Raw genomic sequence first — 26,494 nt, 5'->3', positions numbered from 1 at the left:
GGAAGCACGGAACTAAAGCACATGGCTGGATAAGGAGGTGAAACCCAAATGATGAGTCTGTGTAAGGTAATAGTGAGATGCTGAGGGGTATAGGGAGCCAGAGTATTGTGTGTGTATAAGGCAGCAGTGTGACCCAGGGGTAGGAGGGCATAAGGCATGTCAAATTGTTAGTTGTCTGCGGGTTTCAAAGCTTAGTGGTCCGTGAGGTCTGAAAGATTGGCGACCACTGTTGCAGGTCATTGCACCTCCTTGGATTGGCTCAGTAAATGATGACATCATGGCAGATCTCCTCTCGATCTGGCCCACCTGAAGTAAGGTTCTGTCCTGCACAGACGGCATCTTGTAATACACCAGGATTCGACCTGGATCATTGCTGCAACACTGCTGACAGTCTAAGTCAAAATTGTACAACATATTATTTTTTATTATTACACATAATTTGTATCGAACCAATGTATTGCAGAGCACTTTACAAAGTAAAGGTATACATTATAGTTTAAAATAAAAATCAATACTAGAGGGCACAGCTCATAAGAAATTATATCCTAAATGTAGAGGTAAGTAATGCAGAAGGTTATTGCTGTGAGGGAAAAGCTGATGGAGAAAGTAATGTTCAGTTTATTATGTATAGATGGGATAGAATTTTCTAAAAAGATGAGTTTACAGATATCGCCTAGGGAAGACAGAGTAGAAGATAGCAGTGTAGACTGGGGTAGGGAGTTCCAGTAGATTGGAGAGGCTCTGGAGAAGTCCTGCAGACTTGCATGGGAAGATGCGATGGGAGCTAGAGAGCAGGAGGTCTTGGGAAGAGCAAAGAGGACAGTTTGGGTGATATTTTGAAGCAAGGATGGGGTTGTAGCACTGGGCAGAGTGGTGGATGGATTTATATGTCGTTAGCATTTTGAGTTTTATTTGTAGGGATGTCAGAAGCCAGTGGAGGAGTTGGCAGAGAGAGGTGGCGGACAATGAGAGGTTGGTGAGGTGAGGTTTGGCAGCAGCATTCATGATGAGCTGAAGGAGGGATAGTCTGTATAGAGGTAAGCCAACAAGGAAGGGAGCTGTAGTAGTCTCAGCTTTTGGATTATCAGCGTCTCTTTCCTCAACTCCACGATTTTCCACTAAAGTATTTAATTAAAACAGAAGAGCCATCCAATCTGAAAGCGAGGAAAACCCCCCGCAGAGGGATCAGAGAGAGGCAATGGGAATTAGGGATTCTGAATGAGCTAATTAGGCCCACTTGAGCCGATAGATATTAAGTAGAGCTATGGACAGGTTATGGGATCTTGGCACCTCATGGTACAGGCAGATAATCTTGAGAACAGCTCATACAGGGCACACAATGTATAAAATCCTATTTTCCCAAGGGGAAGCAGGCCTCTTCTTGTCTTCTGTGCCATTTGCAAGGACGCCACTTTAGATTTTTGGATTTATATCATCAAGGCAGCGGCAGTCCATTAGGTGAAGGTGGCTCCTTCCCAGGAACATGGAATTCTCATTGGTTTACTGGGGCTTAGTTTAACTTTTTCTGAATCCACAACACTGTTAAAATGTTTTCAGCCTGGCCCTATACAACTTAAAAAAAAAAAATTGGAAGGACAGAGTTGACCAAATTCAGTTGTAATTTTTATAGGATGTTTTAGATAAGGCAAAGCCTTAGTGTATTTTTTTTGTCAAGAAACTATTTTGCATTTCCGCCAGTGCCATTTGCTTAAATGAGTCAATGTGAGTTACCACACACTAGCTGAAAGTTGAAAATGGGCTTGCAATTGAAGTGGGCTGCTTTGTATGTTGGACAGGAGTGAGAGACACTTGGGTTTACAGGAAGGAAAGGATGGGGCTTGCTCAATATGGTGATGCCACAGATAACCCAGAAGAAAGGACTGTGCAAAAAGATTTCTTACCAGATGTTATGGTTCCTGTATATTCACTTAGAGCTAACCTGATTGTTTTAGTAATTTTTAGTATTACATATGTAACTAACCAGTGGTGTTTTACTTTGGAAAGCAGTTGTTTTCACAACTCTACACTGAAGTAGGATACAGAGGGTATTGTCTAACAAAATGCCAGATGAAGGTTCAGTCTCGGACAGTTCTGTAGTCCATTAATAAATGTTTTATCAACCTTTTTTTTCTGCTAGAGTTGCATAATGGTGGTATGAAAGGAACAATTTACTTGGTTGTTGTATAACAAGTGAGCGTGCAGCACTTCTAAGTTCCTTAGTGTCCTTTTGGGTTGGGCGACCATTTCTTATTTTTCCCACAAATCATAGCTTTATGAAAACTCTCAAAATACATGTCCAATATAGCCTGAAATAATAATTAAAAAAATAATATATATGACTTGTGTCCGTGGTGGCGGGAGTGGAGAGAAAGTCGATGCTTGGCAGGTCCTGCTGTATATATTGTGACTGTAAACAATGGCCAGTTTGACCAAAGAAAAATAATAAACAGGAATAATTGAGGGAAACCAATACCAAGAAGATTCAAAATGGTAATGAATGGCGGGCAGTTAGGTGATGAGAATATTAAATGATGGGGTTATTAAGAGGTGGTGGTATAAAGAGGAATTTTGTGTATAAAATGATGGGAACATAGGTGATGGAAGTATTTGGCAGTGATGATTGTAGATGAAGGGTGTATCATGTGATGGGGATATTAGGTGGTGGAAATGTTAGGTTACAAGAGTATGGGGGGGGGGGGGGGGGGGTTGTAACAGCAGAAGGAGGGGATAGTATTAGTTGATGGGAGTGGTTGAGGTTTTAAACGATGGGGGAATTGGGGAGGTGGAATTAATAAGGTATGGGGTAAATTGCAGGTGGAGTTATTAGGTGATGGGGTTATTGGAAGGTGGAGGTATTGGGTAATAAGTGTATTAGGTGGTAGGTGTATAAGATGACGAGGTAGTAGGTGATGGAAGTGTTAGGTGGTGAGTTATTGAAAAGAGGGTATTAGGTAGTGGAGGTAGGCGTATTAGAAAGAGGGGGTGGTATTATTAAGTACTGGGGGTATTAGGTAATGGGGGTATTAAAGAGGAAGTAAACGCTGATGAGTTTACTTCCTCTTTCATTCCCTGCAAAGGTAAAGCATAATGGATTACTATGCATCGCATAGTAGTCCATTATGTGTCACTTACCTGACACAGGAGCCAGCGAAGTCACCGCTGTCCCCTTTAGTCCGGCGCATCCATCTTCTCGGTGGGTCTCGCTGCTCCGCCGCTGTCATTCGACGAAGCCGCAATGTCACTCCTGCGCATGCGCACGGGAGCCGCCATGCGCGGCATATCGGTGCCTGTCTACGGCGCATGCGCCATAGACAACGGTGCCTGTCTTTCGCCAAATATCTTCTAAACCGTGTAGGTTTAGGAGATATTTCTTGGACCTATAGGTAAGCCTTAATCTAGGCTTACCTGTAGGTCAAAGTGTGTTGTAAGGGTTTACAACCATTTTAAGAGGAGGGGGTTGTATTGGGTGGAAGTTATTAGGAGGTGGGGATAATGTGATATTAGGTGATGGGGATTAGGTGATCCAGCTAGGAGCCAGTAGGCCTGGATCATATAGTCACTTATCTTAATTTTTACCATCAATCATGATGCAGCCAAGAAAAAGTTTATTTGGAATATGCATAACATTCTAACAATGCAATGTTGCGGATTGGCCAAATGTTGGTTCTGTTTGCTTGCAGAGCAGGGATCAGTGTAGATCCCATGTGTTCCTCACTGGACACCAGTCTTTGTATCTACATCCCAATTAGCGCAGTTATAAATAAAGTCTACCCTAGCCTTCAAGACAAATGTGTGTATTTTAGTCTTCAAAATGCTAAAAAGTATAATAACCCATAACACCCATCCGAGCAGTGCACAATCATAAAACCTTCTGCCTTGTTGCGCTGAGAGGAGATGTTAGACACGAAACCTGCCATCTTTATGGTAAAGTGTGAGAGCTCCTAATATCTGGGTATAGTTACATTGGTTTGGATTCTATGATGCATAAAGAATCAGTAATTGGTGTTTATGAATATCAGAAAAACAGCTGGGACCATCATTATTTCTGGTGGATCAATAATTTATAACTAGACACTTACTGTATACATTTTTGAAGATTGTAAATTTATAAAATACTGCTTGTGCTAAATGGGTTATACGCACTAGTCGGCCCCTTCCATCCCATTGGATAGTCTGAGGGGACAGCAACTTACTTTGATGTCTAAGGTCTAAGAATAGAGATCTGCAATTGATATGGGTTATATCTGAGTGGTTCCATCTGTGTGGAAGGTATGGTCTGCTTTTTCCATCCCACCCCAGGAGCAGGAAAAATACTTCTATGGCTCATTCACACGTGTTGATTATGAAGAATGAGGCAATGCTCCCTAATGCACCTATAGCATTTATGATGTTTTTTTTAATATGTTCACACGAATGTGCTTTTTAAGCATTGAAAAAGCATTGAGAATTACCTCTGCTTTGAGGTGGGATAGCAGACATTGTTTTGATTTCTCTGCAAGACGGAGTTGTATACTTTGATCTCTTGGACACTTAACTTGGTCCAGCTCAAGATGATCATGGAAAGATTGTCACTATCACTTGCAGGCACCATAACTTGCTGGCGCTGACACAAAAAGCTTTGGCACTGGCAATAATGCTCCTGCCTGGCACTGTCAGCATTGCCTGAACACAGAAGAAAACAGTGTTACTACTGGTACAAGGTTGCTCTGTACTACTACTTTTATTCCCCAGTGTGTTTTGGGACAGAAACCTCCACTGCCTCTTCCATAGCACCCAGCTAACACTTTGTAAATGCTTCACTAACACGCCTTAAATGCTGTAGATGTGGTGCATTACTATTTGAAATCCAGTTCTTGGATCCAGGCCTGTGGAGACTATTCATTAATGTTTTGGAGGTTCCGCCTGTTTTAGGGAACTCAGTTCCATGTGCAGTTGGACAATGCTATGCCCATGGGAAGCATAAATCGCCAGAGGGCACATTGAGTTCAGTGGTGACGATGGAAGTGGCTCAGATACTATGAGCGAAAGGGCACTGTCCACCACTCATATTCCAGGGGTGGGAAAACTATCAGGAGTCTCGATCACAATCTAGTTTACCAATTTTGTCTTTACTAGGGCACAATAAATGTGGAGGGTCTAGTTTCCAGGTTCAACTGTGGTTATTGGATAGTGTATATGTACGTTTTCTATTTGAGCGTGGTGTGTTGTTTTTGTCTGGTTGAACTGGATGGACTTTTGTGTCTTTTTTTTCAACCAAATTAACGATGTAAGTAGTTACGTAGTATCCAGGTTTGTGGCCAAGAAAAGGGATCCTTGGATAGATGTGACAGAGGTATTGGTGGCACTGTGGAACAGGTACAGTATGCTTCTCTCTTCTTCAATTTCTGCCTCAGTTGTTGCAAAAAAATAATAACTGGAAATCATTCTAGTTTTTAGTAGCCCAAGGCTGGCTGTGTAAGGCCTGGTACACAGACCAGATTTGTCTGGATGAATACTTAGCACCTTACCATTAGGTCTGGATCTACTAACCTGGGATCCAATTTTCCACCGTGCGTTACTGTTGCTGGCTTTGAAGTGATACTAAACAAACATTGTTTAATTTACTTTGTTCCTTCTATTTCAGTAAGTGGACGATGGCACTGTAATTATATTAATTAAAAAAACATCCAAGTACCTTTTCCTAATTGATATACAGCTGTCACATGACCCAGCCCTCTCCCAGCCTGTCTGCAGGGAAACATCAACAGGGGGAGCTTCTCGTCCTCTGCTGCTGGTCACATGTTAAAATACAAAAAAACGGCCTTTAGAATACAGAGTAAAAATAAATAATGTAAATAAACTGTTTTAAATTGTCTTGCAAATAAATATTTGAAATCAAACGTTATTATTTTGTGGACATAACATGGTGTGGGAGGATTTATACCAGTCACAGGCTGTGGCACACCCCAGCCTGTGTCTTATAATAACAGGGAGGAGAAGCCCCCATCAATATACCTGTAGTATCCACCCCATTGTGTTTAGCTGGTTAGTGAGCATGGAGGAGGAGAGAGGAAGTGGGCTGTAATTTTCCACTATGTATTAGGGATGCACCAAAACTTCGGCCGCCGAAACATATCGGCCGAAAATGCCCTTTTCGGCAATTTGCCGAAAGAGAAAAACGGCCGATAATGGAGCCGAAAATGGGGTGTGGCCTGGGTGGGGGTGGGGCTCCGCCCCTGGCAACGCCCATCATGGGGGTGTATAGCGCAGGAGAGCCGCCTCCGCCGCCTGTTTGATCACAGCGCCGGGAACATCACAGCTTTCATTTCAATAACTGTGTGTTCCCGGCCGTGCGCCGTCACACACAGCCCTTCCCCCTTGTCCGGGCACTTTGATAGACAGATCATCCGTCCAATCCTGTGGATGATCTGTCTATCTAAGTGCCCGGACAAGGGGGAGGGGCTGTGTGTGACGACGCGTGGCCAGGAACACACAGCTATTGAAATGAAAGCTGTGATGTTCCCGGCGCTGTGATCAAACAGGCGGCTCTCTTCCCTGCACAGGCTGGCTGCAAAATGGCACACACTGGCTGCAAAATGGGACACACTGGCTGCAAAATGGGACACACTGGCTGCAAAGGCCTGCAATGGGGGACGCCTCTTGTACCACGTCCTCTGTCTCTGACCATCTCCTGTACCATGTCCCCAGTCTCTGACCACCTCCTGTACCATGCCGCCAGTCTCTGACCACCTCCTGTACCATGCCGCCAGTCTCTGACCACCTCCTGTACCATGCCGCCAGTCTCTGACCACCTCCTGTACCATGCCGCCAGTCTCTGACCACCTCCTGTACCATGCCGCCAGTCTCTGACCACCTCCTGTACCATGCCGCCAGTCTCTGACCACCTCCTGAACCATGTCCCCAGTCTCTGACCACCTCCTGAACCATGTCCCCAGTCTCTGACCACCTCCTGAACCATGTCCCCAGTCTCTGACCACCTCCTGAACCATGTCCCCAGTCTCTGACCACCTCCTGTATAAAAATACTTTCTAAAAACAGTCATTTTCGGTATCTGTGCTGTTTCGGTATCGGTTTTCGGCCTAGTGTATTTTTCATTTTCGGTTTTCGGCCTAGTGTATTTTTCATTTTCGGTATCGGTTTTGGCACCAAAAAAACAATTTGGTGCATCCCTACTATGTATACACTCACATGTGTGACTCTATAGTCACATTGGCTGCACAGATGTGATAGCATAGAAACTCACTGAAAACTGAGGGCATAGCTGCCAACAATGCTCTGCAAAATCCCTAGCTGAATTGGGAACATGATACAGATAATGAATCTCATAGTGAAGGACTGAGTATGAACAGCATGTAATACACCATTTGGTATGATGTGGCTTTAGTGACACTTCAACAACTATGCTATTAAAGGATAGGTGTCTCTTTTTAGCTGTGATCTCTTATGTTGCGAGCTTGTAAATTCAGTTCCCAGATGATTTACTATTGCATGTAAAAGGCTTATATTGCTTGGTGCAAATCCTGTGGATTACATCCTTGGAAATTCTCCATTACCCAAAGTTGTGCTTTCTGCCAACTTGAGATGGATCAATATCTGATCTGAAGTAATATTACAGGTCAGGTTTCCGCCTTGGCTGTCCTCTTTCAACACCCTCTGGCTGGTCACCCCCTGGTTCATAATTTCCTACAAGGTGTTAGGTTGTTTCCCAAATGGAAACGCAGTTGACCTATTTGGACTTGAATTTTGTACTGTCAGCTCTTCAAAAAAAACCTGCATTCAAGTGGCCTTTTTGGCAGCTATCCCTTTGGCATGCAGGATGGCCGAGCTGTCAGTGCTGTCTTTTCAAGCAGCTTATTTTGGCTCTATAGAAGGGTATGGTCCTCTTCCATCCTTGGCCTTCCTTCTTGCCAAAGGGTGTGTTGTCCTTTTATCTAAATTAGGACATTGTTCTGCCTTCTTTGTTCCAGTCCTTCTCGTATGAAGTAGCCCATCATGGTCTGGATTTGGTTAGGGTTTACCTGAATGCTGCCGCTTCTATACAAAATAATGGCCTTTTTCTTTTTTTTAGGGGAAGGCTACCTTGTCGTCCATTTCCCAGTGAGTTTGTCTGAGGGTGATTCAGGCTTATGCCAGTAAAGGTCAGTAAACCCCTTCCCCTGTTACTGTTATCTCTACCAGGGATTTCAATGGTTCCTGGGATTTTCATCACCATGCCCGTTTCTCAAGCTTGCAAGCCAGCTACTCATTTGTAGAACCTAGTAAAGGTGTGAACAGTGGGTGTGGGTGTGTGTGTTTGGGGGGGGGGGGGGGGTTATGGGCACCCCTAAACCTCTGAAGCTATGCTGTGGTTTCTGGCACCAAGATGTTAGTGTCAGATTCTTTAAGTCCTGTAAGTTGCTAGGTGGACCTCCATGGACCAGACTTGTTTTGCCAGCACTTGATTTTAGTTCTTTACTTGAACAAGGGGGATGTTTTGTTTGTACTTTGGGCATGCTGTTTGAAGCCCTCCTGCATTATAAATGTGTTTACCGTCTTGCTATATAAGTGCAGGACAAACCTGCTTGGACCGTTTCTGGAGTCTGTCTCATGTGTAACCTGGTCTGTGCTAACTGCTACGCAACCTCTTCCTTTATTGCTGTTGCATTATCTTTCTGTAGTGTGGACAGGGTTAAACTGAATATTCATGAATGCAGAAGCGCAGCAGCCATCTTTAAGGAGACCACTATGCTTGGCCTAACAAATTCTTTCAACTATATGGGGGTGTGTCAGTGACTGCTGGGTGAGTGAGGGGTGTCATCTTCAGTTGAGCAGAGAGATCACAAAAGAATGGGGTCTCTAATTTTTTTTTTTGGGCCTGCAGCTTTATTTTGCACCTGCCAGAGTGATTTCTAGTGTATTCTTTGGTTAAGGCACTGATTGATGAGTAGAACTCTCAGCATGGTTGGTTCGTTTGGGAGCAAGCATGTGTTGGGGACTTCGTTCCTTCTTAGTACTCAATATTGTGGAAATATATAGAATCTATGTGGAGGTATCAAGGAGACCGATATTTATATATCACAATACAAAGCTACTGTATGCTATTAAGCCTGGTACACACACACACACACACACAGGCTGGCTGGCTGATCCCCTCTGTCAGAGCATAATAGTACAACAGGGGAGGGCGCCATATTAACATCGCTTAGTACGGCAACCTGTTTTTTTTTTTTCTGCTCAGCCCACTGGGTTGAACAAAAAAATAACCTCCCCATGTGTACCACGCATTAGTACTTTTAATTGTATTATTTTTCAAAGTAGGCATGGCCTGCTGCGTAGAGCCAGACAAATGCTATGGGTTCAGGGCACCAGCTTGGTTGTCTGTATACTGACTGTTTTTTGTAATATGCTGCTGGCTCTAAATTCTACCTAAAGATACCGACCATTTATAAATTGATCTTGCTGAGAGAAATTATAAATATGACCAAGTACTTTTTTTTTTTTCCTAGGGAACTGTAGAAATCACAAATCTGTAAGCATTACTTTGGAAATAGGCTTTTCATAGCAGTGATCTCCAGCAGTCTCATGTTATGCGTCTCTGGAAGCATCAACCCAGGCTCCAGAAGCACCTATAACGTGTTCACAGTCTGACCATTTCTTGGAGCATGCTGTTGTCTTTGTCCATCTTCAGTTGCATATCTGCAGTCTCTGATTCGTTTTCTGTAGCATTACAGTCACTGAATATTATCTGTAGCTCATTGTTCATGTCAGGGGATGCACTTGTGGCTCCCTGCATCAAGAACATTGACCATCACTTGTGCAGCTCCTCAACTTAATAGCAGGAGCAACTGAGCTGCTATGAAATTTCAGTCAGCACCTATCATTCAAAGAAAGCAGTGATAGCTGACATCCTGCTCCCAGAGGACAGGGAAACACATACAGATATTGGTGCCATTGTGACATCTGGAAAGATACAATGCCAGCAAAGTCAGTCACAAGCCAACTGTGTCCATCATCTCAAACTCAGACTTCTGTTTTACATGGTCCAGTCCTGCCACAGTGATTGAACAAGGTATTCTTTCCCCTGATGACAGCGGTGGCAGGATCTGTGTGTGTGATCTTCCTGGCATCTTCCTGTGCAGGAGTGGAAGTATGCAGCTTTATAAAGATTGAGACAACAATTGGCCTTCATTGCACTGTTCTGGCCCCTAGGATTGGTGAAACCAATTAATTCTGATTGGAATAAAAAATGGTTATCCCTTTAAGTGTATTAGTGCACCTCTGCATGTTTTTAAGTACAATTATTACAAATTCTAATAACAAAAAAATGTCCAATATGTTTGTACGGGGATGAAAAAGGAACACACAGAGATTTACAATTTAGAAAACAAATTGATTTAATTTAAAAAAAGAAAAAGCAGCATGGCAGATAGTGATATTAAAAAGACAAGCGGAACAGTAAGGAAATAAACAGCTGAAATCCTCTATAAATAAAATCTAGCAATTGTATTAAACTATTGAGATTACAGGTGAGTCAGTCTTTTTGCTACCAATCCACCCCCCCATTTCAATCATCGGCAAGATATTCAGTAGACAGTATATGTTTTGGCATTTAACAAATGCGTAATGCGGGGTACACAAAAGTTTTTTTTTTTCGTTTGACCTAGCAGGTGTAACGGGCAAAAAAAAAAAAACACCATACAGATCACTGTTCTCACATATCCATCATCAGTGCAGCAATCTCCCCACTAAGCTATTGTGTGTCAGCAAAACTTTTAAGAAGTTATCATGCTGATAACAGAAGAATGGAGCAGCAGAAAGACACGTGACTTAGGGCTTTGGACAGGGATAAGTAAACATTACAGATATATATGCCTAGGTCAGATTTCATGAATCGGTGTTATATGCAGATTTCCCCAAAGCGTATAATATGAGGTCTAACCTAAACACTTTCAAATTGTATGCAATTGGGTAGGCCCGTGCACTACATAGCTGAAGGTAAATCTAAAGGAAATTGAACAAGAAAATCTTATAATATATGGCTAGCTTTACACTGACTATAAGGGTGCACTCACACTAGCACTTTTAACCAGTCCCAGGTGCGGTTGACCCCCTTAGGCTAGTTTGATTGTGTAGCGTGAGTGCTTAGAACAGGTGGTCCTGGGCGTAGTTCCACTTTTTTCAGTGTGAATGCAAACTACTGTATGCGGAGTATAGTCCTCGCTGTAGTAAAACAGGGATCATTGGTCCAGTTAGCAGAGGATTGTGCATGGGAACACTTCCTTGCAAACCAGTGGGGAAGGGGGGAGAATCGGACTTGGGTGCAGTTCAGTTTAACTGGCCCAAGTGTGAGTACACCCAAAGCACAGCTCAACCTCTTGGTTCGGTTGATTTGTGTAGTGCAAGTGCTCTGATCTGTGCTTGGGAACAGTTAAGTGTACTGTGCCTGGGACCTACCTCTTGGAATAGGTGGTCCCGAGCACAGTTCACTTGTGGTCCATAACAGTTTGCTTCAGTGGCAGGACAAACCATGCCTGGGCAGAAAACTTTCCATAGATCACTGAGCACAGAAGCAGGCATCACTGAGGTCTGGATGACACAAGTGTGTCAGGGAACTCTTATTTTAAAGCACAGTGTGAGTGCTGACCAGCAGGGTGTGGCGGAACAATCAAACTAGGGCATGGTTCAGTTCAACCCTCCCAGTGTGAGCACCCCCAAGCTGTATGTAGCCGCCGTTCAACTTCAGATGCATGTTGTGTGTCCCATAGAACATGCTTTTTTTTTGTGCAATGAGCCATGTTGTGACAGCCCTTTTATTTTTGAATGGGCTGGCATACTGCATGTGAGCATTGGGTGCCATTCTATGTGTACAGGATGGATTTATCATGCACATTTAACTGCAATGTACAGCCAGCCTGTAATCAACCTAGGCTCATTTTATAAAGATCTACAAAATATTCAACTTAAAGCCAATATCACCAACCATATATGATTGCCCTGTGAGTGGGAACTTATTTTTACTGTATGATGGAACAGTGGGGTCATTTTAAGATTACAGGGGGAGAGGTCTTCAAACGTTATATTCCATACTTTAAAAATGGCGTGCATTTGGTTTTCCTCTAGTCCTGAAACTCTGTAGCGGGTTACTTATACTGTTCTACCAAAACTGAGCCACAGGGAGGACATTCCTAATTGTACATAGGATTAGGCAAGGAGGGAAGACATTCCTGGTTTGAATGCAGTTTTCTTTTATTCAGGAGGGAAGACATTGAGTGTACAGCAGATTAGGGAGGAGGGAAGCTATTTCTGAATGTACACCAGATTAGTGAGGAGGGAAGATGTTTCAATGTGTGTAAAGGATTAGTGAAGAGGGAAGAAGTTCTTTGATGTACATAGGATTAGTCAGGATGGAAGGCACGTTTAGATGTACACAGAAGTTGGAAAATGTTCTTTGATGTACACAAGGGTGGAAGGACTTCCTCTAGGTTTTTCGGCATTGCAGATTGATGCTAAACACTTTTGTGGCTTTTTAGAACCTCCAAATTAGGACAATGTAAATGCTGGGAGATTTTAACTTCATCAAAGTCCTTCCTTTTACAGTGCAGGACTTCTAGGCAATGGTGTTTTGGACGCAAGTTGTTTAATGAATTAGGTGTTGATACCATTATGGATGAAGAATAAATCACGTTGCCTGACCCACATTGCTGATCGTATGAATCACACACGCATTGACAGAACTATGCGGAGCCGTGTGAAGGAGGACAGATTCTTTTCATTAACATTTGTCATTTTTACAACATACTTTATTGAGGCCATTAATAAAGATTCATGCTTTTAATATATGTACACTAGACTCCAAGACAATAATTTGTGAGATATTTGACCTCCCTGTTGAGCCACCTTGTAGCATGTTTTGGCTTCATTGTTTTAGATAATAATTTGGTGAAGTCATTTCTCTCTACGTGAAACCTGCCAGGGAGAGTGCCGGCCGAAGTTTAGTTGGGGAAATATTCTCTAGTGTGAGTGTTCACTGCAGGGTTATAGGGAAATTCTTCAGGGAGTGCACTTCCTGCCCCTCTGGAGGGTGATTGAGATCTTCTCTAATGTGAGTGCTCCAAGTCTGATTGCAAGATGAGTTTAGAATAAGTTTTGGCACCTGGCGCAGGTGAGAAGGATAGGGGCAGCTGAATGTACAGATTTTTAGGCGATGGCAGCCAGTGCAGCATGATTCAAGATTTATGACATTGGCACATTTTATGTAATTCCACAATCTGGTTACCATGGAGAGTCACAGCATATAGCCGGCACACAATACAAGGTCTACCCCTGACCATTTTAGATAGATAGATGTTGGACATCCTGTTCCTAAAGCATGTCTATTAGCATAGTTAGTTATTCCCTTCTTTGGGGGTGTAACAAAATTCACAATTTTAAGAAGGTTTTCCACAAGGTTTTGGAGTGTGTATGTGGGAATATGTGGTCATTTGTGAGGGCAGGTGCTAATGTTGGCTTAGAAGCCCTCGCTCACACTCAGCATTCCAGTTAGTTCATCCCAGTGGTGCGGTTGAGGATCAGGGCTTTTTGCAGGACATTCAGATTCTTCCATACCGAAATGGTCAAACCATGTCTTTATGGAGCTGGTCTTGTACACAGAGACAAACTGTGTGTGTGTGGTTGGGGGGGCAGGTGGTGGAATTGATGCGGGTGCACCTCTGCATAGAAACCAATCAGCTTCCAGGTGTTGGTGCCAAAGCTTAGTTGAACAAGCTGCAATTAGAATCCAATGTGGCTGTGCATGGTAGCCAATCCGCTCTGGTTTTAGTAAATCAACCCCACAGTCATTTTGAAGCAGCAGAGGGCCGTCCCCAAAATGTTACTGCAAGGTTGGTAGAGCAAAAATTTCTAAAATGTATTTTTATGTTGTAATTATCATTGGATACACCTGAATGCTTTCATTTGTAGGGGGGTCCACATACTTTTAGCCATAGAAAGTAGCTGTACACCAGGGGGCTGTCAGCATTTAGAACATTCACACATCTGCCTTATTATCTAGCACAGAGACCTCAGTAACCATTGGAGCGCTTTGGCTAGATAGATGATCTTTGGAGGATAATTGTATCAGTAAATAAAAACATTTGTACTGATTTACAGTATCTGAAATATTTAAAAAAAACACTTTGAAAAATTAGATTACTTATAAATGATTTACAATAAAATATTATTATATAAAATCCATATATACATAAATAGACTTCAGTGGTTATTCTCACACAGGGACAAGACTGGATCCAGCAGTCAGGGATGTGCCTAATATTGCTGTATATCACCATTTTTTTTTTTAGGACGTCGCTCCATTCAGGTTGAGACTCCTAGTGGAATCTTTGAGGCCCTCAGAATAAGGCGGAGTTCCTCTCTTTATTGGCGCTGAAATAAACATCAAGAAGGTGAGTGCCTGCTGCTTGTCAATACAAATTGTAATCTTTCCTTCTCTTACTATTTGCGGCAGTGGAAATTTTATTATTCATATTTTTTTCTTAGTCCATTCACACTTCTGTGTTTATACCATTAAACCATGCACTCAGTCTCCTATTGCTTTATATGGTGCATCTGTGTCCTACACTGATGTGCACTGTATGAGACACATTCAAAAGCCTAGTGATGACAATGTAAGCAACAGATGTGAATCCAGCCTTAAACCTGAAGTTTAATTGGTATATAATTTACATTCCCTTGTTCCCCTCTCCCGTTTTGTCAACATGCTCATAAACTTTTTGTAACCACTTGCTGACTGGAAAACAGTAATTTTACTGCTGGCTGGCGGCGGCTTCCCCAGAAACAGTGAGGTACCAGTACATTGTGGCGCACACGCATCAACGCGATCTGCAACCAGATTGTGGTACTTGGTATCTGGACTGTGAGCAGCCCAGATACCAAGTAGTCACCTGAACCCTAGTAAACAAGAGTTATGAATGGAATTCATTAATGACATTATAGTATACTACTTTGTGTGTGTTCTGATCTGGGTTATAGGCCACCTTCAGGTGATGGACAGTGGCACACCCTTAGACAGGAAGTCCACTCCCTATATAACCTCTCCCACTACTGGGAGCACCTACAGTTTTTGTAGCAAAGCAATACATGTACGTGTATACCAGAAAGAAGGCGGGGACCTCTGTGTCTCGTGATGTATTTCAAAGAAAAGGAATTTACAGGTAAGCCGTTATATAAAAAAAAAATTCTTATTGTACATCATGGGACACAGAGCCATAGTAGTTATTATGTAGGATGTCCCATAGCAATGCCAACTGGAGACACAACAAAAATAGGGCACCAAGAGACTAGAGGACTTCTACTGCTGCCTGCAGTACACTACGCCCAAAGGCAATATCCTTATGACCTTTTACATCTACTTGATAGAATCTGGTAAATGTATGGACTGATGACCAAGTTGTGGCCTTGCAGATTTTAGCCATGGAGGCTTGGTGATGCACTGCCCAGAAAGTGCAAACAGCCCTGGTGGAGTGCGCTTTAATATGAAAAGGTGGAACTTTCCTCTTTAAAGCATAAGCTTGAACAATCACTTGACAAATCTATTTAGAAATAGAAGATTTCGATGCTGCCTGTACTCTATTAGGACCTTCAGGCAACACAAACAAAACATCTGTTTTACTAATCTGAGCAGTCGCCTTCAAGTAGACTTTGACTGCTCTCACCACATCGAGATGTAGTGACCTTTCTTCTGCAGAACAGGGTTCTGGGAAAAATGAAGGTAGAACAGTATCCTGGTTTAAATGAAAACCTGACACTACCTTCGGTAGAAGATGAGGAGGTAATACAACCTTATCCGTTTGAATTATCAAATATGGCTCTTTACAGCAGCCAACTCTGATACCCTTCTTGCAGAGGATATGGCTACCAGAAAAAAAAACCGAGTTTCCTTGTCAAAAGGACCAAGGGAATATGTCATATCAGCTCAAAAGGCTGTTTCTGTAATGCGGACAGGACTAAATTCAAGTCCCAAGGGTTCAGGTGTGACCTAACAGGAGGATTAAGCCGTGTTACCCCCTGAATAAAGCTACGAACTAGAGAGTGCAAGGCAAGTGGTTGTTGAAAAAATACTGATAAGGCCAACACCTGGCCTTTGATAGTACTCAAGGCCATCTTAATTTCTAATCTCATCTGCAGAAAGTCAAGGATCCTACTTATGACATATTTCCTGGGGTGCCAACCCCTGGATTAACACCAGGAGACATAAGCCTTCCAGACTCTATAATATATGACTCTGGAGGCCGGCTTCCTTGCATTAACCAGAGTAGACACTACTGAACCTGATAGCCCACGCCTCTTCAGAATGTGGGTCTCAATAGCCAAAACCGTTAAATTTAGCATTTGTAAGGTAGTATGGAATACTGGACCCTGCAAGAGAAGGTCTGGTCCTGGCGGTAGGGTCCATGGGTCTCCTACCAGCATCTTTACGATCTCTGCATACCAAGATCTCCTGGGCCACCGTCTTCCTGCTTGATCCTGCGTAGAAGTCGTGGAAGGAACAGAATAAGAGGGAATGCATAAATTATTGAAAACTGATTCCACAGGAAAACCAAGGCATCTGTTCTGCATGCCAGCAGATCCGTTGTCCTTGACACAAAGTTGTCAATCTTTTTGTTCAACCTGGACGCAAACAGATCCACGACCGGAATTCCCCATCTTTGACATATTGACAGAAAGATGTCAGGGTGAAGAGACTATTCTCCAGGGAGCAACTACTGGCGACTCAAGTAGTCCGCCTGCCAATTCTCTATTCCTGGAATGAAGACAGACGATATGCAAGGTATGTTGTTTTCTGCCCAGGTTAGAATAAGATTCACCTCTCTGGGCCGCACGACTTCCCGTACCCCCTTGGTGATTGAGTCATTGAATCTGAGCGTCCATGCGTGCTGCCCGAATCTCTAGAATATTGATGGGCAAGGTAATTTCTGATTTGGACCATTTTCCTTGGACAGATGCTTCTTGCAGGACTGTTCCCCAGCCCAGAAGGCTGGCATCTGTTGTTACCACCTTCCAGGTAACTTGTTAGGAAGGTTTTTCCATTTGGAGATTCTTGGCTATCAACCACCAACTGAGGCTTTGGCGCACCTTTGGGGATAAATGCATTGGGAAGTCTAAAGCTTGGACTTTCCTGTTCCAAGTTGATAGGACACGGTTTTGCAGTAGTCTTGAATGAAATTGAGCATAAGGAATAGCCTCAAATGAAGCCACCATCTTTCCCAACAGTCTCATGCAAAGTCGAATAGAAGGATTCTTCTTTGCTTTGACCACCTGAATCAGTTCCCTTCTGGAACTGATCTTTGCCTGGGGCAAGAACACTCTCTGCTGAGTTGTATCTATGATCAGACCCATGTATTCCAATCTCTTTGATGGTTTTAAGGAAGATTTCTATAGGTTGAGAATCCAACCTAGGTATTCCAGGTTAGCTGACTGTGGTGACCAAACTTTGATCTAAGTGGGCTACCGCCTGGTCTATCAAGAGTAGATCGTCCAAGTATGCTAGAATCGTTATACCTTGAGCCCTTAATCTGGCTAATGGGGGGAGCCAAGACCTTTGTAAACACTCTAGGTGCAGTAGCTAGACCGAAAGGCAGAGCTACAAATTGAAAATTAAGATTTTCTACCTCAAAGCGTAGATATTTCTGGTGAGAGGGAAAATAGGTACATGGAGGTAAGCATCCTTGGTGTCAATTGACGCTAGCAGTTCTCCAACTTGTAGAATCGAGACCACTGATTGGATTGACTGCATGCGAAAAGAGCACATATTAAAAAAACGGTTTAGATGTTTGAGATCTAAAATGGGTCTGACATCCCCATTTGATTTTGGTACCGTGAAAAGGTTTAAATAAAACCCTAACCCCTGCTCTTCCATGAGGACCACCGATATAACCTTTTGAGACAAAAGTTGGTCCAAAGCTTGAGAGAGAGACTTCTGTTTCTCTGGATCCCTTGGAACGTTTGATCTGAGAAAACGAGGAGACGGTAACTTTCAGAACTCTAGTTTATATCCTAGAGATATTGAGGAAGCCACCCATTTGTCTCGGCACTCTTCCTGCCAGACCCGTGAGAACACCAAAAGTCTTCCCCCCACTTCATAAGGAGGTCTTATAATTTTGTTTTGTGGGTTTCCTTCCCCAGGGCCTCTTTTGTCCCTGGGGTTGACCCTGAGGTTTACCTCTTGAACTTGACGGTGGAGGCAGTCGTGGAGACTGATGCACCCGGCACTGGAAAAGAAGCTTGCTTAAAAGAGAAATTATTTGGATGTATTTATCCAGATTGTCCAAAAAACAACCGTTCACCGCAAAATGGAAAACTAGCCAGGAACTTTTTGCTTGCCACTTAGGCTGACCAATTTTTAAACCATAGAACTCTACGCATATGCACCAGCCCGATCGCAAGTTGTGAGGCCTGGAGAATGGAATCTCTCATAGCGTCTATTGCAAAACATAACGCCCCTAGTATCCCAGGCAAATCTTGGGCCTGCTGATCAGGAATAATCTTGAGCGCCTGTTTACTGATCTCTTAAGGATCGACATACACAGATTGATGCCAGCGCAGGCTCAGCCACTGAACCTGCCAGAGAAAAAATGTTTTTTTTTATAGGAATTCCAACTTGTTATGTATTTGAGCATTGTCTACCGGACAAGTCAAATTTTTATTCACAGAGGATATAGCATCGTCAATTGCTGGCATCCCCCATTTCTTATTAAATTCTTCCTCCATAGGATAAAGCTGAAAACCTTTTCAGATCAAAAACTGTTTATCTGGGTGATCCCACTCAGAATACATAAGCTTTTTCAGCAACGAATACATAGGAAAAGCATGAATAGCTTGGGGAGGCTTTGGCAAACCCAATCAAGTAGTGAGCTCATCAACTGACTCAGCTAAAGCCAGCATGAATGTGGAATGGACCAATTCAGTAAGGGATCGTATCATCAATCTTTCAGATTGTGAACCTGATCCTTCTGCATTTGACCCCTCAGAGGAGGATTCATCGGCCTCTTCCCGGTCCCCTGAGAGAAATTCATCATCTCCCGCCCCCGGTTCCTCAGTTTGAGGGTCCTGGGTAATGGAAAGGGACCTATCACGGGATCCGATTAAAGCATCAGTCTCCTGCTCCAACCCTAATGGTTGAGGAAAAAACCTCTTCAGTAATAGACAAGGGCTGCAGTGTTGAAAGCAGTTGCAACACCTGACGGCTCACTATGACCAGCCACCTCAGAACTCTCAGGGGAGGAGGCCATTTTTATTTTTTTTTAAAGATGGTTCTAGGCTTTTTTGTGGCTGAAGTCCTTCTTGAGCCCTTTTTTGAGGTGTTTTTACCCCCCCTTCCAACCATAGCCCGATGCACAAATGCAGAGGTACTACCAGAAGGGTCGCATCCACCGCTTGAGCAATAGTCCAGCCCTGTCCCTGCTATTAATGCTCATCCTGATGCTAATAGTAAATGTGTCAATAGGAAATGCCTGTGTCTGAAACCTCTTTCATACCCCTCTTTGCTCTTGTGTCTCTCCAACAACTTGCAGCCAGCACAAATGGAGTTTTTAAAACACACTCCCACACCAGACGTCGGAGGACGCTAAAGCCGTGCCCCCTCCCCCTTACAAAAGAGTTTTCCCACACAGGCCTCCGATCCGATCGGCTTGTGAGGGAGGGATGGCGAGGAGACGACCTGAGAGTCGCCACTGTGCAGGGGCGGTGAAAAAAAACAGCATCATTGTTCGTTTTTGCTATATCCTTTCCTGTGAGGGGGGGGGGGGGGTGTCTGGTGGAAGCAAAACCCCCCCCCCCCCATAACTGCCTGCTAGCCGATGGAAAAAAGCCTGCTGCTTCTTGACACAGCGTGATCTCTGAGGAAAGCATGAGAAGGTACGTGCTCCATACAGCCCCCAGTGGTGACACTTAGGCATGACCACATTTACTTATTAAAGGAGACATTTCATAAGAAAATTAATAAAATTCCTTAGAAAAACTCCTCTTACCTTTCCCACCACAGGCTTTTCTGTGGTAAAACCAACAGACCCAATCTTCACCCTTCACGATGGGTTCCGTTAACAAACCTTCAGGTCAGGAACCGGGGACCCTCAGGGGAACCCACACTCCTGAACCTGTAATAGCACCCTGCCAGTAAAATTTTATGGCTTTAAAATACCAAAGTACTGGATCCTGGGGTCCAGCTCTCTAAAAAGAGAAGCATTACAGGCAAAACCTTGTTTCTTTGGACACAAGGCCCGGGTACCATTAAATTTGGCCTAAAAGATACTTTGAATTGATCTGACTGCATAGCTAGCCCCAGCAAGGATTGCCCCAGTTGAGCTAAGCACAGCACAGCTTTACTTGTGACCAACACCTTAGTCACTGGTGAAAAAACTGAGGTACTCCTAGTAGTGGGAGGGGTTATAAAGGGAGTGGACTTCCTGTCTTAGGGTGTGCCAGTGTCCATCACCTGAAGGCCTATAACCCACATAGTAACTACTATGGCTCTGTGTCCCTGATCTACAAGAAGAATATATATATTATACACATAGTTGTGCTCATAAGTTTATATACCCTGGCAGAATTAACAATAATTTTTCAGAGCATATGAATGATGACACAAACACTGGTTAGTGTTTGGCTGAAGCCATTTATTATCAAAAGTTTACATACACCAGTTCCTAATACTGTGTATTGCCCCCTTTAACTTTAATAGGTTTTAAAGATAATATATATATATTTTTTAAAATAACAAACATGTTATACTTGCCTCCACTGCGCAGCTCGTTTTGCACAGAGTGGCCCCAAACCTGGTCTTCTGGGGTCCCTCGGTGGCTGTCTCGGCTGCCCCCCCCGCAAGGACTTCTCATGTTCATGCGAGCTCCCTCGCATAGTGAGGAGTGCTTGTAAGCGCGCTCCCGTGATACAGCCGGTGGCCATAGCCGCTCACTGTATCACTCATTTCAATCCATCCACTGTAACCAATCTACAGCCAGGCTGAGCGGCGAAGAGGATGTCGGGGGCGAGTGCAGGACTTTCGAGGGGTCAGGTAAGTAAAATGGGGGGGGGGGGGGGGCGTTGTCGGATGTTTTTTCGCCTTAATGCATAAAGGTGAATTTTTTTAATGTATTTTTTACCTTTTCAAGCTATCATTAAAGGGGTTGTAGTCTTTTGTGGTATTTGTGGATGAGGCTCTTTATCTTCTCAGATGGTAAAGCTGCCCATTCCTCTTGGCAAAAAGCCTCCAGTTCCTGTAAATTCTTGGGCTGTCTTGCATGAACTACATATTTGAGATCTCCCCAGAGTGGTTCAATGATATGGAGATCTGGAGACTGGGATGGCCACTCTAGAACCTTACTTTATTCTTCTGTAGTCAATGACAGGACGACTTGGCCTTGTGTTTTTGGATCATCATTTTGGAATGTCCAAGTACATCCCATGGGCAGCTTCCTGGCTGATGAATACAAATGCTCCTCCAGTATTTTTTGATAACATACTGCATTCATCTTCCCATTAATTTTGACCAAATTTCCTGTGCCTTTGTAGCTCACACATCCCCAAAACAACAGCGATCCACCTCAGTGTTTCACAGTAGGAATGGTGAACCTTTCATCATAGGCCTTGTTGACTCCTCTCCAAATGAAGTGTTTATGGTTGTGGTCAAAAAGATGTGCCAGAAGATTTGAGGCTTGTCTAGCATATTGTAAGCAGGATACTTTGTGGCATTTACGTGGTAATTGCTTTCTTCAAGTGCCTCCTCGTGCATCTTGAAACAGCCACATCACATTTTCAGAGAGTCCTGTATTTCACCTGAAGTTATTTGTGGGTTTTTCTTTGCATCCCGAACAATTTTCCTGCCAGTTGAGGCTGAAATACTAGTTGGTCTACCTGACCGTAGTTTGGTTTCAACAGAATTCCTCATTTTCCACTTCTTGATTAGTGTTTGAACACTGCTGATTAGCATTCTCAATTCCTTGGATATCCCTTTTCTGTTTTATACAGTTCAACGACCTTTTCCCGCTGATCCTTTTGACAGATCTTTTTCTTACCCCATGACTCAAACGTCAGAGCAGCACTGAATGAAAGATGCAAGGGTCTGTCAGGAGTCCAGAAACTCATCGACCTTTTATACCACACACACTAATTACAAGCAAAAAGATAACAGGTGAGGATTGTTACCTTTTAATAGCCATTCAAACACCTTTGGCTACTATCACACTGGGGAATTGGGGTCGTCGGCGCTAAAGCCCTGCTATTTTTAGCAGCGTTTTACCGTTGTTTTTGTGGCCATTTTCACCCCCCGCTAACAGCCGAAAAAGGGTTAAAAGCTTTTTGCCACTAGTTCGGCAGTGCTGCTCGTTGATTTCAATGAGCAAGGGCACTGTATACACCGCACCTAAAGCACCTCAAGGATGCAGCTTTCAAAACTTTTTGGGCATCCTGCCAGCGCACACCACTCCAGTGTGAAAGCACTCGGGCTTTCAAACTGGAGTGAGAGGAGAGGCTCTTTACAGGCCCTATTTTTAGCGCTAAAGCGCCTGTAAAGCACCTCAGTGTGAAAGCAGCCTTTGCGTCAATTTGTCATGTTATCAAGCCAAAATCTCCAGGGTATGTAAACTTTTGATCAGGGTCATTTGGGTAGTTTCTGTTGCTATTATTATTTAAAAAGAGTAAACACAGTTGATTGATAATGGCTTCAGCCAAGCACTAACCATGAGTGAAAGAAAAGTTTTTGTGTTATCATTCATCTGAAAAATGGCAGAGAAATCATAAATTCTGCCAGGGTATGTAAACTTAGTGTGTGTGTGTGTGTGCGTGTGTGTGCGTGTGTGTGTGTGTCACCAGTCAGTGCCACACCAGCCATATGATGACGACTCTGTAGTGCAGCGGTGATGGCATGTAAAAAAAAAAAAAAAAACTTGCCATGCCTCTTACTAAATAAACCCAGACTGTCTACTTTCAACAAAAAAAGGGTTAATTTGGTGGGTATATGTACTGTCCTGGCATTTTAGGGACTCAGGAAATCAGATTGGTCCTCGGTACATCAGGATTAATCAATTTTTCAAATCTATATACCACAGTTTGCAGACGCTCTATAACTTTCACACGGACTAATATACACGGGTTGCTTTTTTTTAACAAAGAAATGTAGCAGTATACACTTTGACCAAAATTTATGAAGAAAGATCATTAGGGTGACATTTTTTTTGACAGAAATAAGAAAAATGTGGGGTTTTTTTTCCGTTTGGTGAGCAATTGCCAGCAAAAGAAAGCTCAATTTGTGTGAAAAAAATTATGATTTAACAACTTCCTGCCCAGGCCAATTTTCAGCCCTGTCACACGTTGAATGAAAATTGCGCAGTCATACAACACTGTACCCAAATGAATTTTTTTGTATACATTTTTCACCCAAAAAGCTTTCTTTTTCTGGTATTTAATCACCTCTAAGTATATTTTTTGCAAAACAAAGGAGAGGGGGAAAAAAAAAAAAAGTTTTCATCGTTTGTTAAACATTTTTGCAAAAAGGTAATTTTTCTCCTTCCTTGATATGCACTGATGAGGTTGCACTAATGGGCAACACTGATTGGCAGCACTAATAATCCATGCCATGATTATCAGCATAGATGTCCCTCTCACACAAGCCAGTTATCGGCTTTCCTCACGCTTTTAGCGCGAGGAAAGGAATGCCGATAACCGGCTTGTGCTTACATCATGATCAGCGGTTATTGGACACAGCTGATCACATGATTAGCCCTTTTCCCACAGATCTGTGTCCTAAGGATGCAGCATCACAAAGCGCACCCCCGAGGAATGGGGGTGCAGGCAACGTGATGCTGGGAGGATGTCCATCGATGCCCTCCTTGCAATGTAAGCCTGTGCTGTAAATGAATGTGAAAGGAAAATGTTTAACATCTTCATGACCATGCAACACATCCATGCAGCTCCCAGTTCCTGGACGCTGCATATATGTGTTACATTGTTTGTGCTGGGGGTGCGCTTCCAGCACAGAGACCAGACTGTCCAACAGCTCTGGGTCTCCTACTACCCTGTTTCCCCTAAAATAAGACCTAGTGTGATTGTCGGTGATAGCTGCAATAAAAGCCCTACCCCCCAAATAAGCCCTAGTTAAAGTCCTTGTAGGTCTTCTTTTCAGGGTAGGGCATATTTTTGAGGAAACAGAGTAGGGCTTATTTGGGTGGTAGGGCTTATATTGCAGCCAACATCGACAATCACGCTAGGTCTTATTTTAGGGGAAACAGGGTAACTATTGGGACCTGGGGAAACTGGATCCTGATTACAGGATCACCTATTATTTGCCATCACAGTGATCATTTATTCTGTAGCTTACCAAAGTTGTTCCTCCTCTGTGAAGAGGTGAAACAGTCTGCTCTGCTAGGAAGGAGGAAAAGAGACATTAAGGGGAGATTTAATAAAACTGGAGCACAGAAAATTTTATGCAGCCGTTCATGGTAACCAATCAGCTTCTAGCTTCAGCTTGTTCAATGAAGCTTTGGCTATTAAACCTAGCAGCTGACTCGCTACCAAGCACAGCTGCACAGTTTTAGCAAATCTTCCCCAGAGTATATCTAGTCGCCCTCCTCCCTGGACAAGATGTCTCCAACAGCCTATTTTTTAAACTAAACGAGTTAGGTGCCTAACCTAGTTTAGGAGTGTTTAGCATCATCAGGAGTAGGCAAACTTATTTTGCAGGTTATTCTTTGGTGGTGGGTCATGGTAGCGGCATAAAAATCTAAGGCTAAATTTAGTCAAATTTTATTTATTTATTTATTTACCATTTTGGGCCAGTTTTCCTTGCAGAATAAAGAAAAAAAAAAAAAAGAAAAATCAGGAGATCTCCATGACCAAATGAAAGCCCAATTTTTCCTTCAAAAAAAATACTGTATAATTCACCAGGCTACACTAAGTAGTTGTGATGATATGTACAGTTATACTAACACGTTAAAGTGTGTGCATCTTACACCTTGTACAACCACTTTTACCTACAGGTAAGCCTATATTAAGGCTTACCTGTAGGTGCTGGAAATATCTCCTAAACCTCCACAGTTCAGGAGATATTTATAAAAAAAAAAGTTGAGCGCTAATGGCTAAGGCGCATGCGCACTTTAGAAAGGGCACATCGTGCCGTTTTTAATAGGGGTCATGCTGTGACTGGCGGCTCCCGTGCGCATGCGCGGCAGTAACGTCACTCGACTCCGGCCAGTCACAGAGCCGGAGTTTGCGGCCCCCGGAAGGAAGAGGGGCGAAGATGGATGCTCGCTGCTAGTGGGGACATTGCGGGCTTCGGTTTCAGGTAAGTGACACATAATGGGCTACTATGTCGTGCATAGTAGCCCATTTTGCTTTACCTTTGCAGGGAAATAAAGAGGAAGTAAAACACACCAGGGTTTACTTCTTCTTTAAGGTTTGTTTTGACCTGGGGTCATGAAAGGGTCAAGCTACCCAGCGGCATAATGAACCTCATGTAAGATACACCTGAATCTTCCCCACAACTGCATTACAGGATGGTGGCTACCAAAGAAACATTTTATTCAGGGTGAAGGCTCGCACCCTCATTTCCTCCTAAGCTCCTCCCTTTTTCCCACTGCATCATGGCTGCTGCCTCTCCACATTGAACAGTGGAGGGAGGACTAACAGTCCATACATACCACTGACAACAGCTTTGGACAGATCAAGTGACCACTGGTGTGTCTAGGGTTTCTTTGTCTCAGGGAATGCATCGGCTGTTTTTTTTTTTTTTTTTTTTTTAGAGACGAGAACCAATGTGAGCATTTACATCTATGGGGAAATCCTTAATAAAGGAGGTTAATGGTCAAAAATTGTGCGCTCCTTCTAAGTGAACTGAAGGTAAGAAATAACATCCAGGCCTGTATTTTTACATGAAGATAATAATATTGACATCCTGAACCATAGTGGAGATTGGATCTGTAGTCTGCCCTCGCTCCTGGCATGATCATCAGAGCCTCCCCATGTATCAGCCTCCATCCTGATCTGCTTTCCACTTTTGTTTAAGAAGATTAAAGCTGACATGGCATATTTAATCTGCCAAACGGTACATGACAGGATATAAAGTGAGGAATGTCCTAACTCCTTACAATGTAATATGTATCTGCGAGACCTCAGGGTCCACAGAGAGCCAAGGAACACAGCCCACCTAGAGCGGCTAACGCATACAATACTACTACTGGGCAAAGAGCCAGGAATGTGGCCTGGACCGATTATCTGTGCTCAGATGAATGTACTTCCCCGTCTCAAATGAACCACTTCACCAAGTTCCCGGGGTCACCTCACTGTTGAGAGTAGAAAGGAAATGGTTGTGTGTGCGCCCCAGTCACATTCTGTGTGCAACACCGAGAGCCGCAAACAATTTGGGGACAATAGACAAGTTTTTACACACAGAGCGAGAGCTGCCTCCAAACACGACAATTATCCAGCGCACTCCAAATCCATCTTACTGTACACAGAGCCGTCCCGGCAT

At 43.3% G+C, this 26,494-nt stretch overlaps 1 protein-coding gene and 1 long non-coding RNA gene across 6 annotated transcripts in view; one reads left to right on the top strand and one right to left on the bottom strand.

The window, feature by feature from the left end:
- The first annotated feature begins 8,060 nt into the window (after positions 1–8,060).
- The window catches only part of LOC143942338 (uncharacterized), a 53,637-nt gene continuing 35,203 nt past the window's right edge, over positions 8,061–26,494 (top strand). The window contains exons 1-2 of the long non-coding RNA XR_013264759.1: positions 8,061–8,138; positions 14,319–14,420. This is a non-coding gene — a long non-coding RNA (uncharacterized LOC143942338). The remainder of the gene's footprint in view (positions 8,139–14,318; positions 14,421–26,494) is intronic.
- CEP128 (centrosomal protein 128) overlaps positions 10,356–26,494 on the bottom strand; it is a 373,597-nt gene continuing 357,458 nt past the window's right edge. For all 5 annotated transcript variants that reach the window (XM_077463576.1, XM_077463578.1, XM_077463577.1 and 2 more), the window contains one exon: positions 10,356–14,400. In XM_077463576.1, the coding sequence (XP_077319702.1) occupies positions 14,315–14,400 (86 nt within the window). In that variant the 3' untranslated portion in view covers positions 10,356–14,314. The remainder of the gene's footprint in view (positions 14,401–26,494) is intronic.

This window comes from Lithobates pipiens, unplaced genomic scaffold, assembly GCF_037356315.1.
Source record: "Lithobates pipiens isolate NorthernLeopardFrog02 unplaced genomic scaffold, aLitPip1_a1.2 Scaffold_30, whole genome shotgun sequence".
NCBI classification, from domain to species: domain Eukaryota; kingdom Metazoa; phylum Chordata; class Amphibia; order Anura; family Ranidae; genus Lithobates; species Lithobates pipiens.
Note: the sequence above shows the minus strand (reverse complement) of the source record. Positions and strands in the feature narration are given on the sequence as shown.